Raw genomic sequence first — 12,123 nt, 5'->3', positions numbered from 1 at the left:
AAAAAACCCATACAAGCTGACTCACGTATTAAATACATAAATAAACATTAATTGTGACTTAATTTGTGACGTCATAGCACCGTGTCTTGTCATTGGTCAACAGATAAATGGCCGTAACTTGGGAACTGCTTATCCGATTAATATCAAACCTTGAAAAGGCACATCCACAGGTCCCCATCAATATTCCTGGCAAGTTTCAATGAGATCGGACCGGCGGCCGTCGAATCAGCGGTCGCAGACAGACAGGTCACCCCCCCCCCCCCCCCACGCGCCTCAGTCGGTGACAGACACACAGAGATTGCTGGAATTATAGATAGGTGTGTGTGTGTGTGTGTGTGTGTGTGTGTGTGTGTGTGTGTGTGTGTGTGTGTGTGTGTGTGTGTGTGTGTGTGTGTGTGTGTGTGTGTGTGTGTGTGTGTGTGTTGCATATCCGCCTATCCTCGTCTGCAGATTCGTCTGTATTGGTGATCACGTTGTGAATGGCATTTACATTCGTTTACATCATGAGTGTTAACGTTTTATTTTGTTTTATTAATTTGTGATTGGAATGAAAATATGGAGATTAAGTTTGAAAAAGACTGAGGAAAAGGAAAAGGCAGGAATGTTCAACCGAATGGGTGGGAGTTCAGATTCAGAGAGACACAGAGAGAGAAAAATTGCTGACTTTTGTATGAATTTTAAAACATAGAGGTTCACTGAAGTTGGTTGGTTTTATCACTGAAGTAGTAAATTGTACAGATCTGAAAAATCCATATTTATATTTCCACAGCAGCCGTCTGGAGTTTGGAGGAGTTTTCTTTCAAGACAAGACAACAAAATATTCAGTCAGTCGATCCATAAACTCAGAGTGGGGTGGGCTCCAAACAGCCCCAGGATTCCCCGACTGATGAATGTAAATCGTCCATTGATTTGCATGAAGTTTAGCTGTCCATGGGGGCAGAGCTTATTTATATTCATCAGTGATGTCACAACCACACTGGACACAATCAATCCATTTGTTATTTAAGAAACCTGGGTTAAAAGCCCCAACCGATTCAAGATTACTGGTTACATCCTTAAATCTACTGTCTGGTCAGGCGTACTGGACACACTTTATTTACTGAGCCAGACATACTCTCGATTCTTTAAATCGGTCCCGAAAATTTCATAACGGAAATGCGGTGGACAGTCTAGACTTATTTTTGGTTCACGAGCGCCAGCCAGTGATCACTATATTAGTTATGTTTGTGTGTCTGTCTGTCCAGAGCATAACTCTATGGACTTTGATCCGATCTTGATGAAACTTGGTTATGTGTTCGTTATCGAATATATCTTCTCCTCGGGAATTGACTGAATGGAATGGGTTCTTCAGTATTGAAATAGCAAAATGAATTATCTAAAATTTGTCATCATCCGATTATTCATTTTCGTCCCAAGGTCACAAGGTCAAAAACTTAGAAAATTGTGAATTTTGACAAAAATCATATGACGACTCAAACTTTGAGAACTAGGATGACAATATTTTTTTATGCATAATCTTGAGGTCATTCTCCACCTAAAGTCTGGAAACCATTTTGCTCTGTCTCGAACACCTTGCCCGTGGTTCCCCTTCAAGTTTGTTTTTACGCTGATTTCATCAAAGTATGATGAACTTATACAGTTGCGCACATACGGCAACACTTATACAGTTCTACTTTACAGACGGTGCCAACACACATTTACACAAAAGCAAAGGAAAGAAGCCACCCTCATAGACAAGGGGGCAGACAGGCCTGTAGGCCAATTGTGCGCGTGACCTGGAGGAGTGGCCAGGTCCGCGAGACCAGGGGGGGGGTGTCCCACCCGCGTCCTCGTGACTCGTTGGTGGGCGAGCTGCAGATTTGGCCACATGGCTGTGCCCTGACTCCGTGCTCCTTGGCGGGTTTCGTTGGCACGACGTTTGGAGTGGGGTGGGTTTTTTTGGGGGCCCCCTTTTTGCACTCAGCGTGGGGGAAAGGGGGAATTGTTGATGCCCTGGGGGAGGAGAATGGCTGGCTGGCTTGGGTCCCACGACTAGCGATCCCACACTGCGACCTCGTCGCCGACCGCCGACCTTCTCGCCTCGGACCCGAGCTCCTTTGCCTCTTCCCGCAACTCTTCTCAGCAGAGTCCAGAACCCAACTCTCTCGATGACACTCTCTTCCCCCGGCTATCTTCCACTCTCCAACCAAAACTGACTCACTCTGCCACACCGATGACTTCGCCACCCGACCCGACTCGACTCCCTTCATTCGCCTTGCACTCGCCGTTTTATAGGCTGGCAGGAGCTGCTAATATGCAAATATCCAGATCAGAATGACCTCGCGGGCGTAGCCGCGCTCCCCCATTGGTCGGAGGAAATGTGGGCGTGAACCTCCCCTGGTCATAGAACTTGCATATATCGATTTCACACAGACGCGCCTGGAGGTGGGGCCAAGCCGCCCCGCGCTTGCTAATTGGACGGAGGAGAAGTGGGCGTGTACCGTTCTTAATCCGAATTTTCCCTCGGAAAGGCCGCTATTTGCGCTCACGGCTCGGTGCGCTCGGCACCAATCGCCGAACGGGCCCGAGACAGCCTGATGTTCAGTGTTCACAGGTGGTGCGGGAATGGCTGTAGAAGGAGAGAGAGGTGAAGGTGGTGGAGAGTTTTCGGTGGTGGTTTGATGGTTATGGTGCCGTTGGAAATGGCGGTGATGCGATGTTTGCGGGATTGAGTTGTGAAGGTAAAGGTCGTTACTGTTGGCATTGTTGTTGTTGTCTGAGGGTTGGAGCGTGGTTGTAGTTGGTGACGATGGCTGGCGTGGTGGTTAAGGTGGTTGTTGTGTGATGGTGGTTGAGACGTGGTTGGTTCAAAATAAAGATAGAACAGAAAAATGCCGAACTCAGAGGATCACAGCCCGAATGAATCACATAAATTCCCTCTATACAACGGGTTTGGGGCTAACTTCACATGTACTTAGAGATATCTCGCCTACGGGCCCTGAATGGTGGTTTGCGAATTTCCAGAGCCGTAACAATATGCATGTGCTTTCCTCTCTGAAACCACACATGCAATTTCGATGAAACTTGATCTCAAACTTCATCACCCGTGATGTACCAAGGTTCGTTCAAGGCATTAAAAGAAAATCCATTGGTATTTACTTTCTTCCCCATTATAAATTATGTGGGTCATCCATGCCTACCAGTGGTTCCCTGGTTATCTTATCCAGCTGCTACCAGGTGAGCGCCCAGGCTTATTGCCCCGATGTTTAGTTTTATTTTGTGCATTGTTGAGTCTTTAGTTTATTTATTTATTATCTTGCCAAAACGAAGTTTTTGCAAGATATGTTGGTCAGCTTGTATGTTTTTTTATTTATTTATTTATTTTGTTTGTTTGTCTGTCTGTAATCACGTATAAAAAATTCTGCAGAGCACAGTTATTGGAAATTTTTGTTAACGCATATCAGAGGCCTATAGAGGTCCCTTTCAGCGCACAAAATTTTGAAGGTCAAAGGTCAAGGTCACTTTGTCGCAAATCAGGGGAGTCGACGAAACCCTTATTTTTTGAGTAATTTTGATCGGATCGTCTTCAAACTTCATGGGAATATAGTTCATGGTGTGGCGCTCAGCTGATTAATTTTTGGTGGCGATTGGCCTTGACCTTCATATGTTTTTATTATTTTTTTGTCTGTAACCACGTATAAATCACTTTGCAGAGCACAGTTATCATTGGAAATTTTTGTAACTTCGCTTATCAGAGGCCTGTAGAGGTCCCTTTCAGCGCATAAAATTTTGAAGGTCAAGGTCAACGTCAAAGGTCAAGGTCACTTTTGTAATGTACTGAAATGGAAGATGCTTAGCAGGCAGACACGAGCGGAAGGACAGTCGAGCCGGGCTGTGTTGTACAAGCGCGAGCGCGGGCGTACTCTGCCCGGCGGCTCTCCTTTATTACGTATGCACACGCACGAGCCGCGTTCGACTACTGCATTCCTACGACGCCTCAGGCGGCGCGCACACCTTATATCCCTTGCAGATACGATGACCACCACGACCACTCCTCCCATCATCACGCCCATCATGCATCATCATCATGCCCCTCCCCGTAGGCCCGCAGACTACACCACAACTTTGTCGCAAATCAGGGGAGTCGACGAAACCCTTATTTTTTGAGTAATTTTAATCGAATAGTCTCCAAACTTTATGGGAATGTAGTATATGGTCTGGCGCTCAGCTGTTTAGTTTTTGGTGGCGATTGGCCTTGACCTTCATGGTTAGCGCCTGAGGTCAAACATTTGACCCCAAGGTCAAATTTTCAAGTTTGCAGCCATATTGGATTGAACAATAATAATCTTTTAAAAATTCATTATTTTGAACCGCTTCATCGATCGATGTGAAACTTGACAATTATGATCTAGTGGTGATGGGGAATGTATGTTTTAAATTTCAACCTGATTGGATTCATGGTCTGGCAGCCAGGATTATTTATTTTTTGAATCTGGGTTCTTTTGAAAAAAAATTTTTTGAATGCTTACTTGGCTGTGCCTGGATGAGTTTGAGGGTAGAGAAATATCAGCCCGAACCTGAATCTTACTGGTTATGTACGAACGGTCATGTATGAATAGGGGTTCTTACTGGTGATTTCATCTTTACTTTTTTGCTTGTTCAGGTTCCTTCTGATAACTTCAATGCAGTACTTTACCTATTTGGTCTTCCATTTGATTTGATTTTTAAACCCATTCTGAATGCAATTGAATGATAATAAATGTCATTGGTCAGGCAAACAGCACACAGAACAAGTAGTCTAAGCAATGAACGATTTAGGTTGGACAAAAATGTTCTCAAAACCCTCACCTGAAATGACTTCATTGGCGATATCTCTTGTCAGAAAAAAAAACCCCACCCGAATCCTCCCATGGGAAACCTCGTCGTGACCTCAAATCCAAGATGGCCGACATTGTACAGGTGCAAAACTTAAAATGGACCTAATTTTGGAAAGAAACAACAAAGAAACACTTTTAAGGTGTCATTTTTAACTAATTTGAGGACCCCCATTCGTTTAGTGATACTTATAAGATCGTTAGATATCAAGGTCATATGTCAAGTTCAAGGCCAACGTTAAACTTGACCGAAGCAACGTTATATTTGACCGAAATTGTATCAAGAGTTATGCCAAAATGATAGTTATTGATAAAATATATTGGTTGTTATTGCCACATATACCATTAAGATGCTCATTCATTTAGTAATAGTTTTGATATGATTGGATATCTAGATAATGTGATAAATTCAAGGTCAAGGTCAAATTTGATCCTAATTTGACCCTGAATTTGATCAAAATGATGCAAATCGACTCAAAATAAAGTACATTGGATGTATCATTTTCAATGGACTCTTTCAAGATGTCCATTCACTTATTTATGAGATTGGCATCGAGATCATAATCATAGCCAAATTTAACCAAACAAGTAAGAATCCAAACAGATTTTGTGACCTTGCAGTGACATTATTTTGAAACCCGTGTTAAGGTGTCTAATAACAAAGTTTACTATGCCTGATCACTTAAATGATATTGTATGAGTGATAATTTTTTAAAGTCAAATTGCAATGTCAATCCATTGTATTATTATTGAGATCTACATCCTGGTCATCATCATCCTGATTGTCCATATGTGGCACATTCATGCATGTTATTCCCCTGCATTGGCCACAAGCTGGTGTGCACTGTCGTCCATTCTTGCGGCAGGTGTATGTTTTTTTTTTGTCACACTGGCCACCACAATTGCACCGAATTATCTTGATGAGTCGCTCTGGTGCTGCTGGCTGAGTCATCCTGATAGGCACAAGACCACCAGGAGTGGCTTTCCAACCCCAAACTGCAGAGGTGATATCATTGCCACGCCATCCCTGCACTTGGTGATAAGTCCGATGACTATGAAAGGTGGCTGCGTCACTCGTCAGCGGAAGCTTTTCTGGAGATACATATTGTGTAGAAGTAGCTACCTTCAATAGGAACTTCGTCACCCTTGCTGCGTTGAGGCTTAGTGATGTCGTGCACCCATATATCTCCAGCATGGCATCTTCTCCTGTCTGTTCGATGTCCTGTTTCGATGAAGACGGAGACATAAAAATGGTGGATGACTTGCTCAGTGCTGCATACTTCGTAAAAACAGTCACTTTGCCGATTCCATATGGCCTTGATGTGGTATCACACCCACTGAAAGCGTGCAGGAAGAGTAGACTTTCCGAGAGTGCAGGATCCCGTTTCTTCTTCAACGTTGTGATGCACACCGTCTGTTTTTCGGTCACCTTGTACAGGTTGTCACTGTTATCTGTAGTATCAGCATTATGTATCATCAACTGAAATACATCAGAATCTTCTGCGACAACAGCTGTTTGACTGTTCTTCACAGACAAACATGCGAGCATACAGATCTTGTAGTCAGCATCCCCTTCTGCATGCTCAACGGTGATGTCTGCTTTGACCATATCCTCTGCAAGGAGGTTGATGAGGGCCTGCTTGTTTGATGTGTTGGCAAGGAAAGCTTTCTTACTCATGGTTAGATGCATTTCTGCAGAAACTGAGATTGAAGCACCAATGTCGCTCCCTGTCCTACGGCGATGAGCTTCGTCCTTAGTAGTGGAGCAGTGATACCCATCAAACACAACCAGTGCACATCCATAGGTGCTGCGTACATGCTGGACATGCATTGCACATACCTCGGCATAACTCGAGTGCTTGGGCCACAAGAATTTGTGGAGCAATGCCCCTCCATCGACAATGAACTGCAATCCCTTATCCAGTGTGGTTGAGAACGCATTCTGGAATAAGTTTCAGGAGATGATGTATGAGCTCCGCCTTGTCCCCAGTCTGCCTGCACATATGATTGTTAAACAGAGATGTTGGAAAAGAGCACAGCTCGTATTTCATGAGATCGGTCACAGGGATATCGCAGATACCAGTAACAAGAAGACGCTGGTATAAATGCAGGGATCCATCTCCATTCGTTCTCCAGAAGTAGTTTTGGCATGAACAGCCGAGACCAGAGTCTTCACTTGATTCTTCTGAGAGAACTTGTATTCTGCTACAGAATGACCGACCATGGAGGTTTATATATTCTCGCCCATACTTTGAGCATCTGCTGCATTCACTGACTCCTCCGCCACCAGACCTGTTGAGAGACTTACAAGTTTTTCCGAGGTCTTGTTGAATGGTCCCCGCTCAACAAATACCTGAAGCAGCTTCTGTATGTCAGCCATGTCGCGTCAGATGCGTGATGCCGCCAGGTCACGATGCCCATCTCCTGAATTTGAAGAGATACCAGCTATCTCGAATATGGACTGACTTACATCAGCACATATCGGTCTGGAGAGTAGAAACAGAAGACGGGTGCTTTCATTGAATCCACGACCATGCGTTAAACCTCCAGTTGACTTTATACCAGCCATCAAACTTGTTCTATGAAGAGATCTGTGAATATACCTGACCATGCACCATCAGTTCTCCTGACTGGGAAGAGACCCTTCATAAAAGCTGAATGTACATCTGGGTGTGTGCGCTCGAGGTCCAGCATTTTGGGGATGAACAGTGCAAGAGACTTTTTGTGTAGTTGTGCCCAGCAGCTGCAAGATACACCTGCATATCACACAGCGACTAAATATAGAGGCCAGCTTCCTATACGTGCAGATCTGATGAGGGTCCTCAGAATTGAAACCATTCTCTGATACTGCATCCACAACCTGGCAGTTCCATGTTTTTCAATTGAGGCATGCCAATCCTCAAGGGCAACTTGGATGTGACAGAGTGTGCTGCTCTTAAACGCGTCGTCAAGGCTGATCTTCCCCTCCTGCACATCCTTCACCAGCTCAGATATATGAGTGAGATGTGCAGTTGCACTTGCATCACCTGAAAATATACACAAGGTTATAATATGTTGTAAATCACTAGTCTTACATGCTGATGGAAGCTGCAATTCATTGCATAGAAATATCACAATGTATATGAACAATTTGATGCATGTAAACATCTGATTTGTGCAGTTCATACTTGGAAGTGACTGAGTGACAGTCCCAGTCGAGTCAGAAGAGCTCAGCGGTGAACAGGTCCCAGGCAGGTCACTGGAGCTCAACTGTGTGGAGTTCACAGGCAGATCAGCAGAGCTTGACCGTGTGGAGTTTCCAGGCAGGTCAGCAGAGCTCGACTGTGGGGCAGTCATACAAGTCTCAGACATGTCTTTTACTGAGAAGAGATGTGAAGAAATAAATATATAAGTTCATATTATTTTGTTGATGTGTCAACTTGCTATAATGGATAAAGACATGTATGTATACATCAACAAATGTTAGCTTATACTACATACCTGTAAGATCGGGCAAGGGAAGCTGAAGAGCAGCTGAAGTAGAGATGATGTTGAGAGTCCTGTCTATGAGAAAATGGCCACGCACTGCACGGGCGACTGCTTTTCCACTTAGCATCTGTTCAACTGATCCCTCCGCATATACTTGCGCCATCATCTCCTTCAAGCCAGACCCAGCCATGATGGAGCCGATCGCGCCAAGTAGACTCATCTCAGTGTGAAATCCTCCGAGAAGCAGTGCAATATTTCGCAGATGACTTGACATGGGTTGATCCTCAATGACCATGAGTGCGATCCAATATAACTGCTGATCGAATGTGATGATGGGCTCGACGCTCTGTTGTTCAGCTAAGTTGCACAAGTACTCAAGGGTTGAACGAATACATGTGGGGTTGCTTGGTGTTAGATCGATCATGGGAAGGAACAGCTGCGTGCTTTTACCTGGATTGAATATCCCAGTATGAAGTGATTGCATGTATCCGGACCATAAAGGTCGAGGTTGAGATACGTGCATCGATACTTGCCACATGATGTCTCGCTTGGCGTTCTGGATATCCTGTGAAAATGTACAAACATTGGTGTACCTGATGTTAGTGAGCACTGCCTTGGGATCCTTTTGAAATATGATTGTGTGCTGCCCCATTTTTTGGATCTCCTCCAGTGTCACCTTGATTCTTGGGATTTTGTTCTTGCTCGGCCTTGCTGGTGTTACAGCACCCATCTGACCCATCATATGTATGACATCCTCGTCGTCTAGTGTCTTGGCATTGTGGTCAACGTTATCAGTGATGAAATGCAGCAATGAATCTGCTGTAAGCTCACCAATATCTACTCCATGTGTAACAGCCGCATTTTTCTTGTCGATAACTGACTCGGAATACGATGAACAGAAGCCAAGGTTGAAGAGTGAGTGAATCAGGTCGCGATGAACATATTTCTGATAGAGTGTGACGCACAAACCGACTTGTAGAGGAGAGGGGAAAGCTCTAGGACAAGTGGCACTCATGATGGCTTGGCCGATAGATGCACATCGCAGATCTGCCGTTTTACTTTTGATGATGGTCTGTAGAAGCAAGCACAAGGAAGGAGGCAGAATGGTGAGATTATGATCAATGGATTTCATATCTGCTGTGTCTGGATACGTATCTTTTTCAGCACTCTTAATTTCGTTTCGTATATAGCTGCCCACAACTTTGATAAGCGAATCCATATCCTTGGAATCTTCATTCAATTGTGTATGTGCTTCTTGAATCAACTGCTTGACATTCGAGGACAGAGTGACAATAAGTGGCTGTTGTTTTGATGATCTGATTGAGACGCTGCTGCCATAGTGAGCATAGAGTTGTCGCTGGAGTGATCTCTTGGAGTACACTTCACCACCACCAGCTTCCTTCTCCATGATATCGTGTAGTTCATCTAAAGTGACTGTCTCATCATCGTTGTTCTCCAGGTATTTAATGACATGCATGAAGGCCGATTTCTTCTCATCAACTGCTCCTCTTGGTAGTCCTCGCTTCTTAGGAAGCGCTCCATCAGTGGCAGTAGATGGTGCATCCAACTGCAAATTACGGGGTGACATGAAGTATTGGTAGCATCTACGATTTAATTGTAAATGGCCTCCTCTGCAGGCAGATCGTTGATGCATGAGAGTCTATATGATACAGCATCGGCCCACTCATCTACTTTGCTTGCACAACGTTCTGCACATCTTCTTGTAATCGTTGCTTTTAGCTGGAGCAGCATGGCCCTACTGAATTCATAATCATTATTGTTTGGATGTCGCTTGATCTTTTCTTGATCAACCAACTCTCCACACAGATAACAGTCAGTATGGAAACAGAATTTCTTGACATCAGATCTGAGTTTCTGTGCTGAGGAAGAATCAGTCATGTTTACGTTTGCGCATTTGCTCATATCGCCTAGTATTAGTGTGAGCTTTACGACATCTCTCATGCACATACTGCTTCTCATTGTCGTCAAATGCATGAATCAGGATAGTCTTTACTGGATTTAGTTCATTGTATTTGACACTGAAATATTTGATTGCAGCAAGACCTTTGCAACTGACACATGCAAAATCCTTCACAGTGAATGTTGTATTCTCCTCGCACAGTAAACAAACTGCGTCCTGACTGCACACTGCCATTACGGTCCTATCTGAAACAAAAATAATAATATACTGATTAGATTGAAACATACCATGGAGAGGATTACAAATTTCAACAGTCAAATTAACGCAATCAGCCCTCAATGTTTCGTGGATTTCCATTGGAGGGGATTACAAATTTCAACACAGTCAAATTGATGCAATCGGCCCTCAACGTTTCATGGATTTTCATTGTGTTGAGCCCTCAAGAAATCCAGAATTTGGTCTGGAGTTGGTGCAAGTGGTGGGGTTGATTGGGGATGGGTGTTGAGGGTGGGATCTGGGTGGGGTTTGCATTCAGATTGAGGGTAGAATTAGCATTAGAGAGATTAACAACGTGCATGATGGCATAATGCTATATGACGTCCATGATGTCTTAATGTTACATTTCGTCACATAACGTCATAATAACACTTGTGTATATATACAGGTCTCATCCCCAACACTTTGGCCAGAAACCCGTATTTTGATGGGTCTCGGGCTGAATGAGTTAACTAATGTGATCTATAGGTGATGATGCCACACTGAGCGTTTTTTTTTTTTTGTTTTTTTTCCCCCGGGTTAATACGCGTCATTTGGTGAACTTTGAGATCAAATTTTGATTAAATTTTACAATGACCTTGACCTTAACACATAATCGTGATCTCTAATGGTTCCGAAAATTTCACTAAATGAACGGGAGTCCTCAAATTAGTTAAAAATGACACCTTAAAAGTGTTTCTATGTTGTTTCTTTCCAAAATTTGGTCCATTTTAAGTTTTGCACCTGTACAATGTCGGCCATCTTGGATTTGAGGTCAAAACGAGGTTTCCCATGAGTGGATTCGGGTGGAGTTTTTTTCTGATGAGACATACCACCAATGAAGACATTTCAGGTGAAAAAGCTTTGATAACATTTTTGTCCAACCTCTGGATCATGATTCGTTCGTTGCTGTGCCTAAAGGCCTGGCAAGAGTCTGCAATCTCTGATTGCTGTCTTGTTTGTGTTTGTTTCGAACTTGCCATGGCATAAAAGATATTTTGCTTAATTACCAGAATATGTTTGAGACACCTTCCTCCTTCCCCCCCCCCCCCCGAGGCTGCTTCCAGAGTGAGTCGGTGTTTCTAGTTCCCCTCCTGGAATATTTCTAGAATTTACCTCACTAAAATAATTAATTCATTATTGCTATATCAAATGCAACAGGAACTTATTGACATGAAAATCAACCAAACTTAGATAAAAGGTGATTATGGAGTCGAAATACATTCTCACAAGACCTGATCAAACTATCAGATAAATATCCTGTTTAACATGATGGAAAAAATCTTTCTCAGCACGTTCCACAAAATCATCTTTCACTGAACAAATTCTTGCAAATCTAAGTTGCTGAGATGAAAAGACATTGTAACCTATTTTAATTGGTACATTGCTACCTGGAAATGTGTATAAGACTGCAGGGGAACTTGAAATCAACTTTATGATATACACTTGTACTAAAACCATTCTGTTTAACTCAAACCAACACATCCAGAAATGCAGTAACTGTACAATTATTACCACTCATGTTTGTAATCAGGATATCTGGATAAATCTTGTGAAGCTGCCTTTCAAAAATATTGGTTCACGAGTCGGTAAGTGACCACTATATTCGTTATGTCTGTCTCTGTC

The 12,123-nt window shown here is 43.4% G+C and overlaps 1 protein-coding gene and 1 long non-coding RNA gene across 2 annotated transcripts in view; one reads left to right on the top strand and one right to left on the bottom strand.

The window, feature by feature from the left end:
• Positions 1–778: 778 nt before the first annotated feature.
• The window catches only part of LOC147030123 (uncharacterized), a 108,450-nt gene continuing 97,105 nt past the window's right edge, over positions 779–12,123 (top strand). The window contains exon 1 of the long non-coding RNA XR_015056235.1: positions 779–892. This is a non-coding gene — a long non-coding RNA (uncharacterized LOC147030123). The remainder of the gene's footprint in view (positions 893–12,123) is intronic.
• Positions 7,422–10,244, bottom strand: LOC147030126 (uncharacterized). The gene is given in 5 exon segments (XM_085872028.1): positions 7,422–7,596; positions 7,714–7,879; positions 8,021–8,212; positions 8,334–9,936; positions 9,939–10,244. Coding segments are annotated over 5 exon segments (2,442 nt in total).

This window comes from Eptatretus burgeri, chromosome 3 (genome assembly GCF_056783735.1).
Source record: "Eptatretus burgeri isolate ZD-2024b chromosome 3, Ebu_testis_v1, whole genome shotgun sequence".
NCBI classification, from domain to species: Eukaryota; Metazoa; Chordata; class Myxini; order Myxiniformes; family Myxinidae; genus Eptatretus; species Eptatretus burgeri.
This window is presented reverse-complemented; position numbering and strand designations above follow the sequence as displayed.